This window comes from Squalius cephalus, assembly GCF_949319135.1.
Source record: "Squalius cephalus genome assembly, chromosome: 1".
In the NCBI taxonomy this organism is placed as follows: Eukaryota; Metazoa; Chordata; class Actinopteri; order Cypriniformes; family Leuciscidae; genus Squalius; species Squalius cephalus.
The window spans coordinates 44,438,178-44,462,546 of NC_137122.1; the positions used below are offsets into that span (position 1 = coordinate 44,438,178).

The following is a 24,369-nucleotide window of genomic DNA, read 5'->3' on the forward strand; positions in this document are numbered from 1 at the left end:
TAAAATTCCTTAGGAGAAGATCATTTGGTTTAAGGAAAAATATAATGAGAAATGTTCATGCCAAAATCTCTGACTTTTGATTCCACCCTGTATCTGCGAATCTAAGTTCAGAGACAAAAGTCTCAATTTAATTGTATTATACTGTCTAGCAGAAACATATTAAAGAGATCTAATTAGTTATTTTTCTTTTAAATGAGGACTGTTTAAGAGAGAGAAAGTTGTCTTTGGTGTGGGGAGAGAGAGACAGCCAGAGACCCCCATATTCACAAACAAGAGCTGCCATGACCGTGACCAGGCATTTAAAACAACCTGGTTTATAAAGAACATTAAGCATAAACTGCTTTCCCATTCCTGTAAAAACAAAAACAAACAAACATATTCTTATTGTCCTCTAATCCTTGATCTCACCTCTCCTGTTATCAGAGAGACACAAGATCTAGGGAAAGATAAAGATTGTGTACTTGTTTACTGAACCTATTCTGTAAATTGTTCATGTGAAAATAATAAATATATTGATAAAATATAAAAAAAGATCTAGGGAAAGATATTGAAATCCTAAATTTGCTGGGTTTAAATTACAAACCCTTCAAACCCGTCACGCAATCCAAAATGCCTGTCACACATTCTTTGCTCTACAGTTAACCCGATTTCACTCGAAGCCACACACAAACCCTTTGAAGAATTTACAGCTTTCGCAATAATTTTCCATCTCCTTGTTTTATTTTCATATGGCATCTCAAATTCTCACATAGCAGGGGAAAAACTCTTCTTGAAAAGTTCTTTAATAAAGCCCTTTAATAAAGTTAAACACAACATGGTAACGCATTACTTCAGGGCTGAATTTAGGCACTTCTAACGGTGTCAAGGAAGTCAAGAAACTTTCAAAAACTAAGTTGAAGTTCTTGGAATGATGAAAAAGACAAAGAAAAAAGCAAAGACGACATGAACCCTTGTTCAACTGCTTGTTAATGGAAATATGTAATCAGCCAATCACATGGCAGCAACTCCATCTTGAGAAGAAGGTCATGGTCAAGAAGACGATCTGCTGAAGTACGAACTGAGCAACAGAATTGGGAAGAACGGTGATTTAAGTGACTTTGAACGTGGTATGGCTCTGCTGATCTTCTGGGATTTTCACACAAAACCATCTCAAGGGTTTACAGTGAACGGTCTGAAAAGAAGAAAAATCTCTGTTTCCAGCAGCTTTTTGAATCTATGCCAAAAATAATTTTGGCAGTTAATCGGGCAAAAGGGGGCCCAACCCAGTTTTAGCAAGATGTACCTAATAAAGTGGCATTAGCAGTTTATTACATCTCAGTGATCAGATGGTGTAGAACCACTTGGAAATATGCAACATGTAGAAATCACAGCTTTTGAGCCATTTGATCCATGAATGCCATGTGACTAAATGTGACACTCTGCTAAAGAAAAACGACAACACTGACTGGCTGCTGTCACCACAGGAACGCATACAGCCCAAAACACTTCACTAGTGACTACATCAGTATAATTTAGATTCTGTTTGCAAAATTTTTTAAAAAATAGCTACTGTTATGGAGAAAGATGCTCTTTGTAGACAATATTTGTTACGACACAACAGGACAAACTTTGGTCTCTCCGTTGGACTGCACATCTATTCTGAAATCCGAAATATGTTGAGGGTCTTTTATGTCAAGAGCAGTTTAAACTAAATTCAGATGCGTTATGTATACAGTAATGCCAGGTAGACTTGTGTTTTGACTGCAGAAATCATTGCCATATTGAAATGAACAGAACTGAACACAGAGATCTCTATAACACAATGTAGCACAATGTTCCTTTCCTTGATTACCAATTTTTTTCTCTTTGTCTGTTTTCACGGGCCTCACCTCCTCACCGTTTTTCCTTGCCCGTAGTGTCTGATTATTATTATGATCACTGATTAATTATAATTAAAGTGCTAAGGACGTAATGATTTAACCTGAGGGGTCATTATTTACAGGAGAAAGGCAGATTAAACTGTAATTATCTTGTCATTCTGATTATGTCTCTCTTTTTCTCTCTCCAGGTGAGACATTCTCTGAAACGTTCAGTCACACAGAGAGATGTCAGACGTGTAGAGAGTGCACAGGTCTCATGCGTATGCAGACCCCCTGCACCGACTCGAACGACGCTGCGTGCGTGTGCAACTACGGCTACTTCATGAACGAACTGATTGGCCAGTGCGAGCCCTGCACTGTGTGTCCCCACGGTCAGGGAGTGATGTTTCGCTGCGAGCACTCCCACGACACGTCCTGTGAGGAGTGTCTGGGAGACACCTACTCTGATCGGGAGAGCTCGCTGGACCCCTGCATGCCTTGCACCATCTGCGAGGAGGGGATAGAGATTCTCATCAGGAACTGCACACCCTATGAAGATGCATGGTGTCATGGTGAGAGAATAATGCACTCAAGAATATTATGTGTGAACAATCAAAATTGAAATAAAATAATGAAATTATTCATTAAAATAATGACACAATCTAAAAGCAAAAAAAAAAAAAAAAAATAGAAATATAGTTTACGATGGTTTGAGATTTTGTTCCCATGTTTGTCAAACTATTTCTGCTTCATTTTTCAGTTTATTTACTTACTTTGTTTCTTGCACACAATATTTGAGTTGCACACAAAGAGAAAACCAATGCGTACTTGTAGCCTGTGGTCAGTCACTAAGGGCAACTGCACGAACACCACAACCGTTTTGTTTGGCTGTATAAGATGTGATTGTGCCTGATCTCTCTCACACTCTTTCTAACAGCCAAATTCTCTCAGACTCAGTCATAATGTTTGCTTGCCTCCATGTGTTTAAGGATCAATCTGGGTCATTTCCGCGTGTGTCTGCTTGTGGCCCTGCAGTTGAAAAGGTCAAAGTGCGGATATTATGTGCAAAGCCCTGTAGTTATAGAGGTCACAACAGTCCAAAAGGTCAAACCCAGTGACATGCACACACACACACACATACACAGTTTGTGGTTTGCAAGACGTATAAATAGCAAACATGTGCATTACAGTGATTTTACAACAGGTTATAGATGTTCTTAAAACCTCTTTAACAGGGGAAAACATCGCTGTTAACCTCATGTGGCTTATTGCTTTTATAAAAAGCGTATTGCTTTAAAAAACAAAACAGACTGCAATTCTGTGTGGTGCCACTAGTGGTGCTGAAATTGCAGACTTTCCCTTTAAAATGATTAATAATATTACTAATATAATTAATATAATATAATATAATATAATATAATATAATATAATATAATATAATATAATATAATATAATATAATATAATATAATCATAGTATACTTCAATGTCCCCAAGAGGAAATTTGGTGTAGACTTGCTACATAGACATATTCCACAAACAAACTAAACAAACACCCAGGTGAATGTTTGTTTCTGTTAGGACTTAAGGCCCAGATATACTCATTATGAAGTTATTTTTCGTTCTTCGTTTAGCGGTAAAACGTGAGCAGCGATGGACTGTTATTGAACGTCTGACGCCACAAACACTGCTTAGAGCGGCGTTTAGAAGAATATGTAAATCTGTGCTGCGCACTTTCCTCTCAGAAACACACAACAAAATTGAGAAAATGAAAAAGCATCTGATCATAGAAACGTGGTTATGTTTGCACAAGTTCAGTGGCACTCCAGTAAAGTCCAGTAAAGTTAAAATGAAGCAGATTTACCGTATTAAACATGAAACACAGTGTCAGTGTCACGTTTCATCAGAAGTTCGACTTGTTTTCACTCGCGGAAGTCTCACCTCAACCAACTGAACAGGCCAAACGAACCAGAAAAGATTTTCACGTGAAATAAGGCGGAGCCTCTGCGCACACCCACCTATTACGTAATCGCCACGGACCACTGGTAGTAACAAAGGTGTTAACCAAGTTCGCTTTGGCATTTTGGCAAGCTGTTTTGAACTCCCAAAACGAAGTCTAAACGAACTTCGTTTCGGCCTAATTTTGTTTGAAATGACGTCACATCAGTTCGTTCTTGAAGTATATCAGGGCCTTTAGTTCAACCTGACCAATGGTTCCCTAAGAAACACTGTTGCTGTGGCCAGCAAGTGAAGTGCTGGCCCTTTTTCTACCTCTTTAATCAAACACACAGAGAAAGCTCAGTTTCCATGGTTGGAGAGGGCATGTAATGTGGCGTGTCATTGCATTAGTGTGCTAGCAGCACTTGGTCGGTGGGACTGTCTGATGTCTGAAGCCTGGGGCTGTATGTGTGTGAGGGTCATTATGGCCTCTGCTGCTGAGGAAGATTAGGCAGGATGTGTCCGTTTGGGGTTTGGTGTCAGCCGTAGCTCTTTGGTGTGTGTTACACCCGGAATTAACATCTGTCTCAGGTAATCTGATCAAATGGCCAATGCTAAAGACAGGTGTAAACGGGGGTCCAAAGTGCTTTGTGATTGGATCACTTTTGATTAACCACATTTGGAGGTAGCTGAAAAATGCGTGTGATCACATGGAATTTATAGTGTAAATGCTAATTGTGCCCTGACGCATCCTATAGTGTGAAGTGTGAACTTTCTACACCAGTAGTGGCACCAAATGAATTTGCACAAAAGTGAACGTTCTCCCCACAGGCAAACAGATAGTCCTGTCCTAAACTCAAACTTTGAGCACTTTAGTACAGCAACCTCAATAAACAGCAATGTTTGAAAAGAACAACAGCCGCAAAGTTTAAAGTCTTCAATTTTGTTCACCAATTTGTGATTATTATTGAAGAATTAATATGGAAAAATGACACACTTTTAGCTGATTTACTAGGTGAATATTTGCTAAAATGGTGTTTCAGATGCTTGACTTGAAGTTCTCTGCTTTGTGTGTGTGCTGTAGTGCCACATAAGGAGATGAGATATCTCTGCAGATGGAACTTGTAAATGATAAAACATCTGGAAGTGCTGTCTGTTATACTCTCACACACACACACACACACACACACACACACACACACACACACACACACACACACACACACACACACACACACACACACACACACACACACACACACACACACACACACACACACACACATGTTCAGCTTCACTGGCATCAGTTCCTGCTCTCATGTGCCTTTCCTGTGAGGTGAGACACAAACAGAGGAAAAAATGAGAAAAATAGCTAAAATGAGATGGCTTGTTTTACACTTCCATTAGCAGTGTTGAGGAACTTTGCACTCACAGGAATTAATTACTTTTTAAAATAGAAAACAGTTATTTTAAATTGTAATAATATTTCACTGTAGTTTTGATCAAATAAATGCAGCCTTGGTGAGCATAATTTCAGGCTTCTTTCAAAAACTAAAAAAATATATAAAACAGTAGTGTTTTTAAAAATACATAACTGCATTTAAGGTTGCAAACTATTATTAATATGTAGTGTAGAAAACTAAGCTATTTTTTCAAAAGCACAACATGACTGTAATTCTTACCTTATTATTAGTTTGTATTCTAAATATCTCCCCAATACAGTCTTGACGATAATGTGATCATCCTTTGTGTGTACGGTGACACCACAGAGCAGCCTTGTTCTGCCATATCACACACACACACACAAACACACACAGTGATAGAGGTCCTTGTGTAGCCTGTACAGATGACTGCCCTCTGCGAGTGCCTCATTATCTTCCTTAAAATGACCTTTTATGTGACCTTTACTGCCTCTCTCTATCTATCTTTATTTCTGTCTGTGTATCTCTGACCCTTTCATGTCTATCGCTCTGGTGGGTCAGTCATTAATGAAAGCTTTGATGAGGGTGGCGTATTAAAAACAAGCTCTTTCATAAGAATGACCACAGTCGGAGTCAAAGGCACACATGTCTGAATGACCAGTCTCTCTCGACGCTGGTGGTCCATGATGTATGGTGATTCACTTCCTGCAGTTCATACGGATTTAAGTGGCATGTGTCTGTGTGTGTATGTGACAGAGAGAGAGAGAGAGAGAGAGAGAGAGAGATGTGCTGAGCTCTTTCCTTTGTTGGATCGATAAGGCCGTTGGACTTTCTTACACTCGGGTTTCAATCTGTGACCTCTATCGCAGCTACTGCATTACACACACACACACACACACACACACACACACACACTCACCTATACACACACATACAGATACATGTCAGAGTATGTCAGTGGATTGGAGCTACAGCAGTTTCCCCTCCCTTCCAAAGCATTCTGTAACTGCTCTGTTTCAACTCCTCTCCGGGTTTCATTTCTCACTCCAAGCCTTCTAGTTTTGTCACATCATCACTCGCTAGCTCAGATAGAGCTGCAGTGACAAAGAACATGCATTAATTCTGGTTTATCTTTTCTATGATGCATAATGATGCACCAGTGTTATTTTTGTATCATTTATATAACATGATTATAGTATTTATTCATGTTGAATTATCTTTCATTTTTATATTTTTATTTTTAGTAATTGTTTTGTAATTTTTCTTAGCCCCCCCCCCAGTTTTCTATTTAGCTACAGTATTTATGTCTATTTGTTTTTATTTTAGTTTTAGTAATTGTAGCTCTTCAACTTGAAACTTATTTAATTTATTTGACAAGGCAATATTAATAAGTTTTTCATCTAATATTTCTATTTAATTTTATTTAATCATTTCAATTTCTGAAAACATTTGTATAGTTTTACTTTGAGTTAACCACAACAACACTTTTATGCACTGTTGCAATATATACACACCTCTTTTCTTTCCAGAATGTTCATTTTTAGCTGCATAAAAGAAAACTAATACAAAAACTAAATGAAAACAGTTTGAACTGAAATAAAACAAAAATAACTGGGGGAAAAAAACTTCAACTAAAATACGTTTTTATGACTCCAAAACTGGGCTTAAAATAAAAATATTTTGTGCGTTATTTTTGGCATAATATAAAACTAGAACAAACAACAATAATGAAAACGGAACAAAAATTTAACTAAACTGAAATGACGAACTGATAATATAACATAATACATGCATGTATATAAACACATAGCCTCAAATTTACGACCTTCTCTATTTTTATATACCATTTAAATAACAAATCCTTGTTTAAGACAGACTAATAAGTCTGTGTGTATGTGTGTGTTAATGCCTCCTCCTAGTGTAATTACTGCAGCTAATAAGAGCACTTAACAGCAAAGCTTCTGTTCATTTAGCCATCCATTTGTTCACACACACATACTACACACACACACACACACACACACACACACACACACACACACACACAGCCAGCCATCAGGCTCTTATCGCTCCCCTTCCTGTTTATCACACACTCACACACACTCTCTATTTTTCTCTCTCTCTCTCTCTCTCTCTCACACACACACTTACTCACTCACTCACACACACACACTCTCTCTCTCTCTCTCTCTCTGTTTGTCTGTCTGTCTGTCTCTCTCTCTCTCTCTCTCTCTCTCTCTCTCTCTCTCTCTCTCACACACACACGCGCACACACACATACAAGAGAATAAGGGTTGCTGTGTGTGCATGTGACAGTCTTTTGAGAGTGTTTTCTGTTAGATAAAGAGAACCATTATAACAGACTTGAAAAGGGTTACCAGATAAGCATTAAAATCCCTTCCAAAAAAAAAAAAAAAAAAAAAAAAAAAAAAAAAACCGGCACTGTGAGAGGATGAGAATAAAGACTAGTCATTAAAGAAGGCGCCCAGCTGAGGGTTAACAAGCACTTCACACTTGGCACCTCGTTCCGAAAACGCCCCGTTAAGAAGGAAAATCATTAAAATAAAAAGAGAAGAATTTGAAATTGTTAACCTTTGGCTTGGCTGAGTTTTACCGCCTCAAGTCCAATAAAAGCGCCGACGCGTTTTCACTCAGGTTTCAAGCTCAGTCAGGCTGAAAACACATCCACATATCGCAAATTCACATACCCCTTTTTTCAATCAGAGAGACAGAGAAAGAAAAATAGATCTCTCAGAAATCATTTAACTTTTAGTGCATACTCGGAAACGAATGAATGTTTCCTTCACGAAAGAGGGAGGAGACGGTCTTGAGAAGACTGACGGCTACTGAGGGAGAGACAGCAAGTGAAAGAGACTGATAAAGAAAACAAAGAGGGCTGCCTGCACAAGTCTTCAGATGTCCACAAGTTTGAAAGGTGTGATGAAGATAAGAAGCCTGTGTGTGTGTGTGTGTGTGTGTGTGTGCGTGCGCTAGCCAATCTAGAAAACAATGGTCTTTAATTCATTGTTGAACAGCTAATGACTAAATCACTTTCTTTATGCTTTGAATATTCAAATATAACTCATATTTTACAGACACTTCATAGACTAAAAACAGAAGCAAAAGAAATAAGCTATTAGCTGTGTTTGGGAACAGAGTAACTGGTTTCTATCTGGTCTAAGATGGTCATTCTACCAGGTTGAAGCTCGTAGAGTTTCAACAAACCAACTGGTCATACCACTTTAAAGTGTTCAAGCTGGCTTTTAGGTGAGATTTACAGCACTTTTCAAAGCCTAAAAATGTCACCCATGTAAATCTTGAGTTCTTGTTTTAATATGAGACATTTGACTGTAGATCCTTCATTAGCAGTGGCTTCTTATAAATCAAACCAAAGTTCTTGCATAAAAGGTTCTCAGTTTCAGCATTGCTCAATCCGTCACGCATATGGCCGCTCTGGAAGAGTTCAGATGAGAATGAGAATATTCCAGAGAGTCATGGTAACGTTAAGACCTCCTGTTGAGCCAGATCGAACTCTGTCACCACCAATTTTACAGCCGTGAAAGATATGAACCATAACAATCTCCAGTCAATTCTGGAATCTTTTCTTGAGAAAGAGTGAAGAGTTCGACAGCAAAACAAGTGAGAATTGCGTGTGTGTGTGTGTGTGTGTGAATGAAGTGCAACTGTTGGGTTCCATAATGCTATTAATTTCCTTTTCTCCATACAGATATTGATTTTGTTTTGTATTAAAACTCCTCACACGCTAAAGGTATGACTTGAAGTCAACAGCTTCATATTGCAATATTATTTGCAAAGCCTCATTCAATGAGTAATGTATTATTAATAATTATTAAGTACTTAGATTTAAACCAAATGTGTGTAATGTGATTAAACTCAAAACTGGTTCATTTGGTTTATGTTTCTTTTTTAATGACTAAGGAGAGAATGAATGGGAAAAATACTTCCGGCACAAAGACTTCTGAAAAAGTGGGCAGCCGCTGTTGTGCTCTATTGGGAGCTGGAAAGAGTTTATTGGGGGTTGCCTTTCGATAAATTATGCATCAAATCAATAAAGAGAGGAAGACCGATAAAAAGACAAATAGTGCCTTTAGTGGGTGAAAAAGGCTATATATCATGTAACACCATCCAGACAGCCATTGGTCAATTTCACAGCTTCCACTAACATCTCATCAGGTTCAGTTCAATATCCCATTTGCATTATTGCATTGCATTATCCCAAAAGATATGCATAATAATAGAGTGTGAATTCTGTTTAGATACAGCAGCAGACTTCAGTAGTTTTCACCATCAGTTTACATCTATGTAGGTTCCCAGTCATCCTCAGATTGTAGCTAACGTATATATGTGTGACTGTCTTTCTCTCTATCCTAGATCCGTTGAGTCCTACCTATCCCGCTTTCACTGGTGATTCTAGTTCATTCGTCACTGATCTGAACCGTTTGTGGAGCCCCAGCCCCGGAGACGACAACACCACACCCAAACCCAGATCTCCTCACTTTATTAGTAATAGGCTAAACGAGAACCTGATTCCCATCTACTGCTCCATCCTGGCAGCGGTCGTGGTCGGCCTCCTGGCTTACATCATCTTTAAGAGGTGAGCAAAAGAGAGAAAAAATCCTTAAAACATAGAAAGACTTAAGAACAGATGGAAAATGATTGAGGATGGTCAGGTGGTGAAACATTCAGACCTTGTTTCAATTGGGACATATCATAGATTTGTATTGCTTTTGGATGAAGCTAAGGAGTCAGTAAGATTTTTTAGAAGTCTCTTATGCTCACAAAGGCTGCATTTATTTGGTCATAAATATAGTAATATTGCAAAATATAATTACAATTTAAAATATTTGAATATATTTCAAAATGTAATTTATTCCTGTGATGTCAAAGCTGTATTTTCAGCATCATTACTCCAGTCTTCAGTGTCACATGATCCTTCAGAAATCATTCTAAAATGATGATTTCAAGAAAGATTTCGTATTATTATCAATTTTGAAAACAGTTCAAACAGTAAAAAAAATATTACCGACCCCAAACTTTTCAACAATTGTTATAATGATTACCCACTAACCTAAGAACTTTTACAAAAATAATTCTGTATATGATATATAATTCTATTACGTTTTATGTAATTATTCATATTAACAAAAAACAAATGGAAAACATTTGTTGTTATTATTATTATTAGGTTGATTTTGTCTCTTGTTCTGCTTTGTTTTTCTTTTTTGTAATAGTGTTCTAAAATTATAAATAAATAAATATAAAGTTCTACAAAAATTAGAAAATAGTAATGAAGAAGAATAAAGGTGCTCAAACATATTTAGGCATATTTAGAAGAAAAAGAAAATCCACTACTATGCAAACACAACTGTTTATTGTTGAAATTGAACGCTGCCAATGCTTTCCTCTCACTCATCACATTCATTTGTACTCAACATGTGCATCTGTTTCTTCCAGGTGGAACAGCTGCAAGCAGAATAAACAGGCAGCTAATAATCGTGCAGCCACAGCCAATCAGACACCATCTCCAGAGGGAGAGAAGCTGCACAGTGACAGTGGCATCTCAGTGGACAGCCAGAGTCTGCAGGAGCAGCAAGCGCAGACGCAGACGCAGACGCAGACGCAGACGCAGACGCAGACGCAGATCGGTAAGATCACAGGCTACAGACACAGACAGGATTATTGTCATTTCTGCAGCACAGTCTAAATAATGGCAAGTCAGTTTCAAACACTTCCCCCTTCTGCCATTGCCTCCAAACTTATGCCACTGGTTGAGCCAACGTCCCTATGTACTGTATATTTTACAAATATACTCTCCTCTTGTGTTTATCTTTAGTATCTCTCTCCCTGTTCCATCTCCCCGTTCTCTCTCATATCTTCCTTTTACACTTGGCATTTCCATGTAAGGCTGGGTGTGGATGACATAGCAGACTGACGTTTAACACGTTTATCATTCAGATCTTAAAAGGAACACACAAGTCGAGAACTGCACACATATACGGGCACAAACCATGAAAATAAACCAAAGAAGTGCTTTCATACATTCCAGAGAAATCTCTGAAATGCTTGTGTGCTGTTCAATAATATTTAAAAGATCATGAGTCGGCGGTGAGTACAGTCTGGTAGTACCCTCACACGGGACGGGACTGACGCCATGGGGACGAGACAGGGAGGGAGTTAAACTTGACAATAAAGAGGCCATGTTGATTCAACCTGCTGCAAAGTGCAGGGATGGATTTTGTCAAACGTCTTCACTGGGGACAAACAGTCTTGGGTTGAAGAGCATTAAATATATGCGTATCAATTTTTGCAATCGATTCAGCACAGAGAATGCATTTAAATGTGCAGTGTTACTTTTGCACCACTTGTGGATTCAAATGGAACTACAGATAATAATTATTTTAAAACAATTTTCCCAAACACTCTATTGATCGTACACTGTATGACACAAACACATGTTGGATTGCTTAAAAAGAAAAACAACAACAAAAAAACATTTCAATACCATTTGGTGCAGAAGTTCAAAATTTCACCTTTGAAATGTAAAACTGAATATACAGCAATGCAAGGGCCTAAAATGTGGAGAACATTTTAAAAAATGTTCTAATGCCTAAAATGTGGGAACTTTATAGTCTAAAACTGTTTGTGATAAGTTGTCTAATCAGACATAATCTTTTAAACACACACAAACACACACAAAACACGGGCTTTTGAAGAAAAGCTAATCACGTTTTTCTTTGCCAGTTTTATTATTGTGACTAAAAATATCACAGAACAGTGAAATGAATGAAAGATCACAATAAGGGCACAAGCATAGTCAAAAAGAGGATAGTACATATATTACATAGTTTATTAGATATTAGTATGTCACATATCTAATGTTCCGCACATCTGTGTATGTGAGAGAGTGAGTACTGGCCTGAGTGAATCACTCTGGATAAAAGCATCTTCTTAATGAATAAATAAATAGCAGCATTTTCATTTGCATTTATTGTAAGCGGTTATGTGAGCCAACGGCATTATGTTAACCTCACAGTCAAACATATAGTACATCAGTCCACTCTGAAAGTAAGAAAGCAAGAATGAAAGAAAGAAAGAAAGAAAGAAAGAAAGAAAGAAAGAAAGAAAGAAAGAAAGAAAGAAAGAAAGAAAGAAAGAGAGAGAAAAAAACCTCTCTTTTATGAAAGAGTAGAACAACAGACAGTCTTGGGTTTTAGAGATGAGACTTATCACGTTCTTGAGAGGGTGCAGCAATGCATTATGGGAGCTGGGTCATGAATAGTGATGAGTTTTTTTGGGGGGGAAGAGGGAACAAAAACAAGAGTGTCAGGAATGTGAAGCAGACCCTCGACACAACATTATCATAGAGGCCCAGAATATACCAAAACATAAGGTCACATTTGCACAGAGATAATGAAGAATATTTGAAATCATAAGGATTGTTTGCACTGTGACATCTCCCAAATTTCACATTACTGCAATGCATCTGGCCATTTTACTTTAAAACAGCATTTATTTATTCTTTGCTTTGATTTTGGGTTGAAATATGGCCTGGACATGTTCTTGATAGGTTATGTGCAGTGTTATTATAGTTTTATTTAAATGTTTGTAATTTTGTTGTTTTTTTGGGTCATTTTTATTGTTTTTGTTTTTTAATGTCTGTTTATTATTATTTAGTTTTAGTTATTCTGCCGTGCAAAGGCAAAAGACCGTAACTTCGTTTTTGGTCGAAAATGAGTTATTTATATTTTTGGCACATTCAAGACCTCCTTTATCATGTGGATAAGTATCTTGAATCAATTCCGTTGTTTTTTCGAGAAAATAATGATTTGTCTTAACAGTAACTTCCAAAAGCCCATGAGAAACCAAGGCAGAACACCGTAACATCAGTTACCGCTCTTTGGCTTTGTTTTGGAACGCTCAAATTACGAGTTACGGTGCTCTGCCTTTGTTCAGCCGCGCGTCAATATGAAGTTACGGTGCCGGTGTTCAATCAAATAATGCTACCTACCAGATTGTACGGTTATCTGCCTTTGTTTTAATGTCCATTCAAATTAAAATTACGGTGTAGCCTGTGTACTTTGTACAGCTGCCATCAGTCCCTCTAACTTCTGATGTCCTCAGAGCGGTCAGAACATTTAGTATGGTCTGAACCCGCTCCATCAACAAACGTGCGATATCGATCGCGAAGGATTATGCAGAGTTGACAGAAAAACGTTACACATTGCCGTATCAGATGAATACAACCAAGAATTAAAGCTTGGCAAACTAGCTGGCAGAGTGCCAAAACTTCGCCTTCAGCCCCGCCCTAAACGCGGTCGATCGAGTCAACGCTGGACTAATAGGTATTTTGTCATGTCAAATGTATTAATAATGCCATCAGAATGCAACCAAAGCACAGGATAGCAATAAGTAGATGGCTATAAATAATTGTAAATCATACAAAATAAATGCCATGATCACTAGATTTTATACAGGTGTTACTATAATGATTTTGTTAATGGTGATCAGCAACTAAATATTGATAATGTGGAAGTTACTGCCTTTTGCCTTGGCATGACTTCTCACTTTTTGCTGACAATACAAAGGCAGAGTACAGTAACTTTAAAATAGTGGTCAAAAGTCAAGTTTGAGCTCAAATTTTTTTTATGTATATAATTTCCATTACTTAAACATCTATTTGCCAGATTTCCAGTGTCCTACCTATAATTAATTTGGCGGGACAACTAAAAATCTTTAAAGTCATTTTTCTCAGTTCCACACTCTAGCGACTTAAGGTCTTTTGCCTTTGTAGGGCAGTATTATAGTACATCAAATTAAACTAAACGAAAATGCTAATTTTTTCTTCTGCAGCTAGCTGAAACAATTAACAACATTTTTTTTATAGTTTTAGTTTACTATAACCTGTTTTTTGTGACTCATCCACATGCCCTGTCTCTTTTTCTTTATTCTCTCTGTCTTAGTCAATTTCTATGCAGTTTATATTTTCATCAACATTTGCTTGCTCTCCTCTAGCATCCCCTTCCATTCTCTGTCTGCATATGCATATGATCTATAGGCATAATGGTTTTTTATACTGTACAAACTGTATATTCTAATCCCTAATCCTACCCATCACAGAAAACGTTCTGTATTGTTACATTTTCAAAAAAAACATAATTTTGTGTGATTTATAAGCTGCTTTCCTCATGGGTCCCAAAACATATCCCACAACATAGGGAATACCTGAACCACACACACACACACACACACATTTTCACAACCATAATGCTACAATGTCAGCCAGAACAGGTGTGATTGTTCCATCAGGTCTTTCTGGCCGAGGCTTCCCTCCTTTATTTCTCACACATGGCTACTGTAAACACACAGGCGCCAGTTGTAAATGTGCCAAGGGTCTCTCTGTCTATAGCTTCAGTCCTCAGTGCCCACACATGCCAATCAATGTATTGCGCTTGGGTCTTCCATTACAGAATCTTCTAATAAAGTAATAAACATTTTTTTTTTTTTTATTTCATTGCTTTAAATAATGTGTAGAAGTCTTTTTAATTGCTGTATCAGTGCACTTTTTCAAGAAAATGAACTATGAGATTGAAAATTACCAAATTTAAAAGCTTTTTAAAAGGTAAAAACAAAACAAAAACACTGGTTCTTTAGCTAATAAAATATCATTGTCATTTTCATCTTGCATAGTCAGCTTATTCTGGCCAAGAACTATAACTAACACCTATTACAATTTGTCCAGTTTGGTCAAAACTGCTGGACATTTGATAGAAGCCAGCCAATCAGATTGAAAATGCTGATTTTCGGATATAGTGCTTGCAATACACTTTAGATGGTCAGTGAACATGGGCGGTCGGTTTAAGGCTTGAGAAACGTGCGCTGGCCAGACAGTCTGACAGTAAAACTCGCTCATTAGCAGCTGTTGTATGACAAATTGCAGGCCGATGTTGGACCTACTGGTGCGTCAGTTGCTGCATTTTTTTTTGATCTAGCTAATAAGCATCAGCTACAAATGTTTGCCGCTGCTTCTACGGAATCATTAAAACGTTCAGACTACCCACACTGCGTGTTCAGAAATGTGTGTTATGTTTTTTTTGTACCTTGTTAAAGCACCCAAGAGACGAGTGAATATGCTGCAGAATCAGCAGTTCCTGACTGTACATATCTCTTCATTTTACTCTTAGTTAGAGTGGTCTACATTGCTGTCAATTAGGAGTGACAAATAACTTGATTAGCTGGTGTAAATGTGCTGTGTTGGTAGTTCAGGAGGAGTCACCAACAAACAGTCAGCAGTTAGTGCTAGAATACCACTATTTCTTTCTCCCTCCCTCTCCATCTCTCTCTAGCAGCTCTCAATGCAAAGCTTTCACTAGACTCTAGGGAATGAACGGATGGATGAGTGGATATCAGAGGAGGGGGATGAAGGTGAAAGGGTATTTAATTTTTTAAAGGAATTCAGTCTTCTTCGCTTCTGGCACTTGTGATCTGACGGATCCACACTTTGCTTAACACGAAGAGCAGTCACGCCATCTGCGAGGGTCTGAGTGGCTGAACAGGAGGGTCAGCACAATTCCCGTCGGGCCATGCATCTGGTCCAAGGCTGGCAATATGGCATGAACCGCAGCAAATTTCAGCCACTCAGCTATCTTTCTGTTGTCACTCTATGCTCTTCCTTTCTATCCACGATTTTCAAATTCATTCTCATCCATTTAAATCCCTCATTTCCCCTTCTTTGAGCACACTTTTAACACTGACATCTGGAACTTTTGTCTTAAAGGGATAGTTCACTCAAAAATGAAAATTCTATCATCATTTACTTACCCTCATTTCATTCTAAACCTGTGACTTTCTTCTGCGAAAAGATAAGATATTCTGAAGGATGTGTTTGCCGATACAATGAAAGTCATTGAGATTCACAGCAATATTGGACCCCACTGACTTTCATAGTATTTGAAAATAAAAATCCAAACAATAAATCCAAAATATCTTATCTTAAGTCACATAGTACACAATAAATCATGACAGAATTAGCATTTCTGAATGAACTATCCCCTTTCCTACTTCCATTTGGTACAATTAAATATTTTTCTGTATGTGGGAGTTTTTTCATTACAAAAAATGAGTCAAAATCACAGAAAATTCAATGTATATTGTATATGTGCCTTTAAATATAGTGTGCATATTATTGTTAAACCATATTTAACTCTCTGGGGTCTGAGGTGGTTTCTGGCCCTGGAGGTGTTCTGACATGCTCTGACATTTGTGCTTATTTCTGTTACTTGTGATATTTTCACGGCTAAAGTCTGATTACACTGTATTCAGCACAAACTCTGCTACAATAATATATCAGCAGGATGTATGTAAAAGTTTGTAGTTTTGAGATAATGACATTTATGCAGGGTTTGTGAAAATACAAAAAACAATTGTCACTGAAATAAGCTCATGAAACCCCTACTGATTATTTCTTCACAAGACTTTTGAAAATTGTATCACGTAGCCTAGAATATTTGCTCCAAAACTATGTGAAAATCACCCTGACTGCTCATTCAGATAAGACAATATATTGATTTAAAATTTGTAAGACGTGTTTTGTGTGAGAAAGCTTTATGCGGGAGGCGTGATCACATCATTAATATGTAAGGCATTTCACACCTGAGAAAGACAAAGACCCTCCCTAATGGCCCTATTAGGAGCCATCAGGCCCTGTCATTCTGAGCAACCTTGCACAAAGAATGAGGAGATTTAAAAAAGAATGGCTTGAATGTATCAAAATATGATACATTCAAACGCACAGCATGCTCCAAAATATGAAACATTATGGTTACCTTATTATACATATCTACGTTTGAGCAGATGTCCACAAACACAGTAACAGTAAACACGGGTCTAAATATTATAATATTCACCATATATCTAGCAACAGTTCAACTGCAATGTGAAGTTTATGCAACAATAACAAACTAATAAGTAAGAATTTCTTACCTTACATCTTTCTTGTCTTCAAATCGCGTTCTTCTTCTTCTGAGGTAAATCCAATGTAAGCTCACGGCGCGTCTTTCAAACTCGACGAAAAGCAGAGACTTGTGAAGTTTTTTTGGTGCTTTGTTTTTGAGGTAATGAGCGCGTTCGCGTTCCATGTGGAGATTTGCATGTGAATCTCTTTTGCGCGCGTGGGCGTGGTCAAATTAAAAATAATGAGTAAGCGTTTGAGATACTGGACATCTTGTTGGTTTTATACAAATTACTTAAACAGAGAATATTTGTTTTCGGTTTGAATCCGATCATTTAAAAGTACACACTTAAATGTTTATAAAGGTATATGGCTCATAAATGTGTGACAAGTATTCACTGAGTTTTGTTTCAGTTTATAGACGTGCTCAAGAAAAAAAAGTTCACCGTGACGGGGAGGCAGAAAGCACACCCTGTATATTTTCTTTGTTTTACAAAAGCACAATGTTTTGATTTGATTGTAAGTGGACACATACAAAAGTAGAAATATCACAGATTCTTTTTTCATATTTCTTTTTTCTGTATGACCATAAATTACGGAGAAATTTAAGTTTATTGTGCTACTATGTGAAGAAATTCCAGCAAAACGCGCCGGCGCGTTTGTCAACCCCAGAGAGTTAACTGTGACATAAGATTTATTGAAATATTACGTTTACTATTTGCCTACACACATTTTCTCACACTCTCTCAGAGCTCTTAAGAGTTGCTCTTGAGCATAACATTTGGTCAGAACTACCCTCGGTAGGCTGAGAGAATGTGATTTCAAAATACTGCATGTATCCCTGTTGAGGACACTTAAAATGTAGGACGCCCCTCAGGGGACAAAAGACTCTAGTATTTCCAGGTTTTGATAGAAAGCGTGCACAGAATATGATAAACAATCTCCAGTTTGATAAACTTGTTTTTGGGTTAAGATGTATTTAACCAAAAAAAAATAAACTAAATTTGGCTTCATTGAGAGCTTGCTAACTACTAGCTAGTTTTTCTGCACTTCTTATACTTATATCAACAGTATAAGAATACACAGTTTACTTCATTTGGATGGAGTTCCAGATTTTCTATTGACTAGTCCTGGCACTTCTCACCTCTACTAACAAATATGCCAAATTGTGACCTAAAATTTGTAGTCTAATTATGCAGCGCACTTTTGTTTTCTCCAATGGGTGGGTGTGGCTACATTTGTCTATGTAGATTGCTATGATGTCATAGACAAGACAGGAAAAAAGTTTTTTTGGGATATTGCACAAATGGCTCAGCTCTGAATTGGTCCAGACACAAAACAGGACCTCAGAACTAAAAGCCTACTTGCAGCATTCCGGAACTGTTTCCATGGCTCTGCACAATTGACAACAGATTGAAGGGTTAGTGGGAAAATGAGGCATTTGTGTCTCAGGCTGAATGTAATAGTGATTGCAGTTAAATGGTTAGGGCAGGCAGAGGGGAACGGGACGCTCAGAGCTCCAGGGGGACTGCTCGCCACTCGACTCAAACTGGCTAAAATTGGAACCCGCATGTTATTTAGTGAGAAAAACTTTTCCTTAAGGATTTCATTTTGTCCCAAATGACGTGAGGCAATGCATAATGTTTCTCTTTAAAGGATTAATTTAGTGCACACCAATAATGTTTTATTTTTACTACAACTCATGCACAAATTCTAATTTTTCTCATCAACTGTAAGCATAACTACATTTATGTTATCCACGACTAGTCGACATAGACCTTAAGTATCAAATAGTGCTAGAACTAATTGACAGTCTCTAGTGTAATATAATGCAACGTTCACTTTTGGGAAAGTTACTCTGACACTGTACATTGTTACTCATTATTCAAAGTTATACTACAGTCCAACTAAAGTTTCGAAGAATTACAGTAAAAAATAAATTTAAATAAGTAGCTAACTACATTGAGGCATGATTTGTGTGGCACAAAACCAATGAGAATAACAATTAAATGCGGTTCTTTTGAACTTTCTATTCATCAAAGAATCCTGAAAAAGGCGAATAACGTTTTCCACAAAAATATTAAGCAGCACGACTGACAAGATGATGGTGGAAGATTTGGTTTCAAAGCGAAATGTTAAAGCGCCTATTTGGCAATATTTTGGATTTAAATCCAATGCCAATGCTAAAAGGTAACCTGCAAACATAATCATAAATAATAACAATGAACCCACCATTCAAGCAATTGCATGTATATATATATATATATATATATATATATATATATATATATATATATAGAGAGAGAGAGAGAGAGAGAGAGAGAGAGAGAGAGAGAGAGAGAGAGAGAGAGAGAGAGAGAGAGAGAGAGAGAGAGAGAGAAACAAACAATGTGTTGATTCAAATGAATCAGTGAATCATGTTTTTATCAATGTTTTATCATTAAAATTGTTCCTTTAAATGAACCAACTCATTACAATGAATCAGTCTTGTCAAAGTGCTCAAGAAAAAAAAGGTCACCGTGACGGAGAGGCAGAAAGCACACCCTGTTCATTTTCTTTATTTTACAAAAGCACAATGTTTTGATTTGATTGTAAGTGGACACATACAAAAGTAGAAATATCACAGATTCTTTTTTCATATTTCTTTTTTCTGTATGACCCGATAGGACAAATAAGCTAATTAAAAATGTAGTTAAATTAGTATAGTCGCTAACTCCCAACATACTGCTTGAAGAATTTAATCATGAACTGCTAATGTTTTCTTTCTCTTTTTTCCTCTAGTGGTGAGAGTGGATGGGGGGGGCTCAGCCTGACTCTCCCCAACCTCAGGCCTAACCAGTGAAGAAGAGGAAGTCACGTTATCAATATAACAATGCAGAGGGGAGGAGAGATTGGAGAAGGAAACAATGCTGGAGTGAAGCCATGACAGCCATCCGGCAAGGGACGCCAATACTTAAGTGACCAGACCTTTGATCCTTTTGAACCTAGCACAGACGATACGTTGTTGAGATGGTTCAACAGCACCACATCAGTGGATCCACATCAACGTTCAGACTCACCGGCCTAAAGTAGCTATTTCTAAACACAAGCCTATTACCCTTAAGAAAGTTCACCATAATGTATACTGAAACCCACCACAAACTTTGATGAATGTTTAACATATACTGGGTTTCTCAGATGTATTAATGTGACCTTGTGACACTAACTCTGGATGTCTTTGGCTTCACAAGAGAACGTAAAGAGATGGCCATCACAGGCTTCACGGATATCGCGCAATTTAGCAGCCGCACCATGGTTCCTCTACCTGGAGCCTTCTGCCTGATCTAATAAGGATTTTGTTTTTGCCTTATCTTTGAAGTATTCATAGATTTTGTCTACAACATCAAGGCCCTTTATTCAAGCATAATTGTATTTGTACCCATTTTCATTCAGCCATTTCCAGGTGTGTTAAAACTTCGGGGGGTTATATGCAGCGCATACCAGTCGCCGTCTTGTTTCAAAGCAACTGATCGCAGGTCAGCGTTTATGGGCAACAACTCACAACTGTGACATTTGTTGACCTTTACTAATGTAATGACTCAGATCTATACTTAGCTCGCCTTCCCTTTTCTCTCTTTCACACTCTCCGTGACAGCCTTTTCTCTAAAAAAACACACATAGCGTGTCATATTCCCTGCCTTCCTCTAGTCATTGCAGTTTAGGTTTCATTGCCTAGATGCTCTCGCCTTTCCTCCTCGGAAATCTGAGTCACAATGCAAACAGAAACCAGAACTAAAAAAGCTACAGAACTATTTTCAGGCCATCATGTTCTCTTAGAAACAACCACCATGTTAATGTCCTATCATTATTTCAGCCATATCATTTTTTTTTTCCAGGTTTGATTGGAATGTCTGGATATTTAGTTCTGATTCAGATTCAACAGCCAAGGTTTCTTAAACGTTTACATTAATGATTCTTTAAGTACTTTTGAGGAAACCTCATCCACCCCCTCAATAATTTGTCTAAACTATTTACTAAAAAAGAATACTAAACAAAAAACATATTTTGCTAGTATATTTTAAAGTTGTTTTAAGTTGTATACTCCAAATGTGTATCTTTAACTACATATTGTCATATGAATAACCAGTCAGTAACCTCACTGACTTAAGTCTTACAAACCTTAAATAAACAAGCCAATATTAACGTTTTATTTTAAAAGGTTGTTCCTTGACAATTTATATACCTTCAAGAGAGAATTATCTGATGTGCGGCCAATACTAGGATTTCCCCATCATATTTTCAAGTTGCTAGTCTTGAGGTTCATAAAATCTCTTTGTTTCTCTTTTTTTTTCTTGCTCAGACTCCACAGTCATTGACGCTTACTGTAGCTCTTGATGAGTCATCCTGTCTAGGTTTTCCTCGTCTTTGTCGCTACATTTCTCGCTTTTTCTTTCCCACTCTCTTTCTTGGCTACATGATTCATTCCATAAATGCGGATGCAGATTCAGATGCCAGCAGTCATGTGCTGGAAGCAGTCACGACTAAGGGGGAATAAGAAGTACTTTAACATTATTACAGTATATCACCTTTAAAGTAAAAAGGAATGGTCTAACGAAACAAACAAGTTAACACTCAACAAAACAAAAACAGAAATACTAAAAATAGACCTTTGCTTCCCGTTTTCTACCCATCCAATGGGAAATTGCACTCGTAAATAGATGTTAGGGACCTAATACAGATATTCCATAGCGCGCACACACACACAGTATCTAATGGACTGTCTTTCGTTGCATTTCTAATGCGCTCACCATCAGGCTCTGGAATAAACATGAGGCATTAGTGAGACATTCCTGTCAGGCAGGTCGTAATTACCCCTGAAGCTTTCTGTTTCTCTTCCCCACAGTCAGTTCATTCTCCTGGGGCTCTGTTCAGCTCAGCTTCCCTTCCCTGGAGCTCTGCCTCTCCATTCTGAGACTCACCATCCAACTTTTCTGCTCTCAGTTCCACTAATCAACGATAAATCTACAGGAAATCACTTTTTGATATGACAAGATTCCCCCAAAAATCGATCTAAAGCAGTTAGCAGCATTTTGGACCATTTCAGCTGATCTAAGCTGCATTAGCTGGTTGACCTGCCACTATTGCTCAATAGCCAACTTGACCACCTTAAACTGGTATGATTAGCTGGTAGTTTTTTTGTTTTGTTTGTTTTTTTGGTGGCCTGCCAGCTACCAGTTTAAGCTGGAATTTCCAGCAGGGCCATTATTCCAGTACTCAGTGCTAGTCACTGACTGGTTTGAACTATTACACTCTAATTCAGTTCCTACTTGAAGTAATGCATTACCTTAAAGTTTGAAATAAGAGTCGGTGGAACATCTCTGCCTCCTGCTTTTTTGGCAGGCAGGTTGTCTGCTCCATCAGCTTTTATACGGCTTTAGTAGCGTGCATCTCCCCAGGCGCTGTGCTTTCCATTAAATCAGGCAGCGAAGCATATCATTGGCTTCTGGAGTTGCTTGCATACTAGTGTTTAATTCACATCAGGGGTTTAACGCTCACCGATGTTTGTTCTGATATTAGCCTACTTGAGAGAATCTGATGAGCTCAAGATAAGATCTCTTGGTCTGTGTGTGGGAACGCGCTGAGAACAGAATGGGTTGTGTTTATCCCATGCTCTGCTTCTTAAGACAGAGCAGAGAAGTTAGCAGACATCAAATAGCGAGAGCTGTGATGACAATACAAAAGAGATCTGAGCGATTGATGCCCCTCGGGGGGATGATGGTGTGATGTATTATATTATGTTGAAAATATGGCTATATTTTCATAGATTGTTAAAGTGATTTGTTGTTCTAAAGTGTTCTGAGAATTTACATATGAGGTAGAGCCATTTACCATGTGTTTCACATATAACCCAGACGACTTGATTGGCATCTACAGGCCGTCTATGCATCAATCAGTCAATCAGTAAGCATTTAAAACAATTGAAGTAAACAAGTGGATTGATTCTTGATTCAGTTCCCTGGAATGTGCCAAAAGTTGCCATTAATAAAACACCTCCACACAAAAATGGTTAGAAATCTCCATTTGTCAGCCACAAAGTGTATCAGAGGAAAACAAAACTCTTATTTGCCATATATTCACATATATTAAAAAAAATTCCATCCGTAGCCATCCTTATTTCTACTTCAGTAATTCTTTATTTTTTTTATAAAACTTTTTTGTTTTAAATTTCAAATAGATGTATTCTTTGAGAGCAGTATTTTATAGAGACAGTTTACTTTCGTAGCACTTAAAACAGATTGAATTTGAACACTCAAAGAGTGTCCATCACCAGAAAGTGCCTGTGGACTCTGTCAGGTGTCTTTGAGTAATGTTCAACAAGCTTGATTTTGTGTATTATGTTTGTGTATCTATTTGGCTTGTGTGTCCTGAGTTGTATGTGATAGTTTTTTGTTTGTTGCCTTTTTTTCTTTAGTTATAAGAAAATGTTGATGAAGATTACAAAACAGTACATCATTATCCAGCTAAAATACGGTACATCCAGGTGAATTTAGGTGATGTATCATAAAACACTGAAAGTATCATGTAAATGTCACTGTTAATTTACATCAGACCACTATGCACTCAACTCAGCGCAACCTATTTTTTCAAAACTTTTAGCTCTTCACCCTTAAGCCTAAAGTATGGCAATATTTGATAATTTTGTGTTTCATAAATATGTTGATATCAAAAGGGATTGTACAATAACTATTAGATTAAATAGAGACTATGGTATATCACATTTAAGAGACTTAACTTAGGATGTTAGGAAGAACCTCCACATGATGCTTTAGAAAATCAATTCCCCTGTTCGGCCTATCCCTCTAATAGAGCTGAATGTTCTCTGTACGTAATCCATGCTGTACAATGCATTGTGTAAATTGTTTCCTGGAGTTATGACGGTACACTTATGTAAACAAGAAATGAAAGCATTAGAATTCTATTAAATAAAAACCAAATATGACTGCTACAACACGGTCTCTTTCCATCATTTAGCCATGTTTTTCCCAAAATACAGAATTCAAAAAATGCTTAAGAAAGACGTTAGACACAATGGGCCCTATTTTAACGATCTAAACGCATGGTCTAAAGCGCACGGCACAAGTGCAGTTAGGGTGTGTCCGAAATTCGGACTCCGAATCCACTTTTGCTAGATTAAAGATGGGAAAAATGGTCGGCGCGGCCGGTGC

At 37.6% G+C, this 24,369-nt stretch overlaps 1 protein-coding gene across 2 annotated transcripts in view; it reads left to right on the forward strand.

Annotated features, from left to right (window-relative positions):
- The window catches only part of ngfra (nerve growth factor receptor a (TNFR superfamily, member 16)), a 37,177-nt gene extending 13,025 nt beyond the window's left edge, over positions 1–24,152 (forward strand). For both annotated transcript variants that reach the window (XM_079874582.1, XM_079874581.1), the window contains exons 3-6: positions 2,048–2,410; positions 9,589–9,811; positions 10,672–10,862; positions 19,946–24,152. In XM_079874582.1, coding sequence (XP_079730708.1) covers positions 2,048–2,410; positions 9,589–9,811; positions 10,672–10,862; positions 19,946–19,977 — 809 coding nt within the window. In that variant the 3' untranslated portion in view covers positions 19,978–24,152. The remainder of the gene's footprint in view (positions 1–2,047; positions 2,411–9,588; positions 9,812–10,671; positions 10,863–19,945) is intronic.
- The last annotated feature ends 217 nt before the right edge of the window (positions 24,153–24,369 follow it).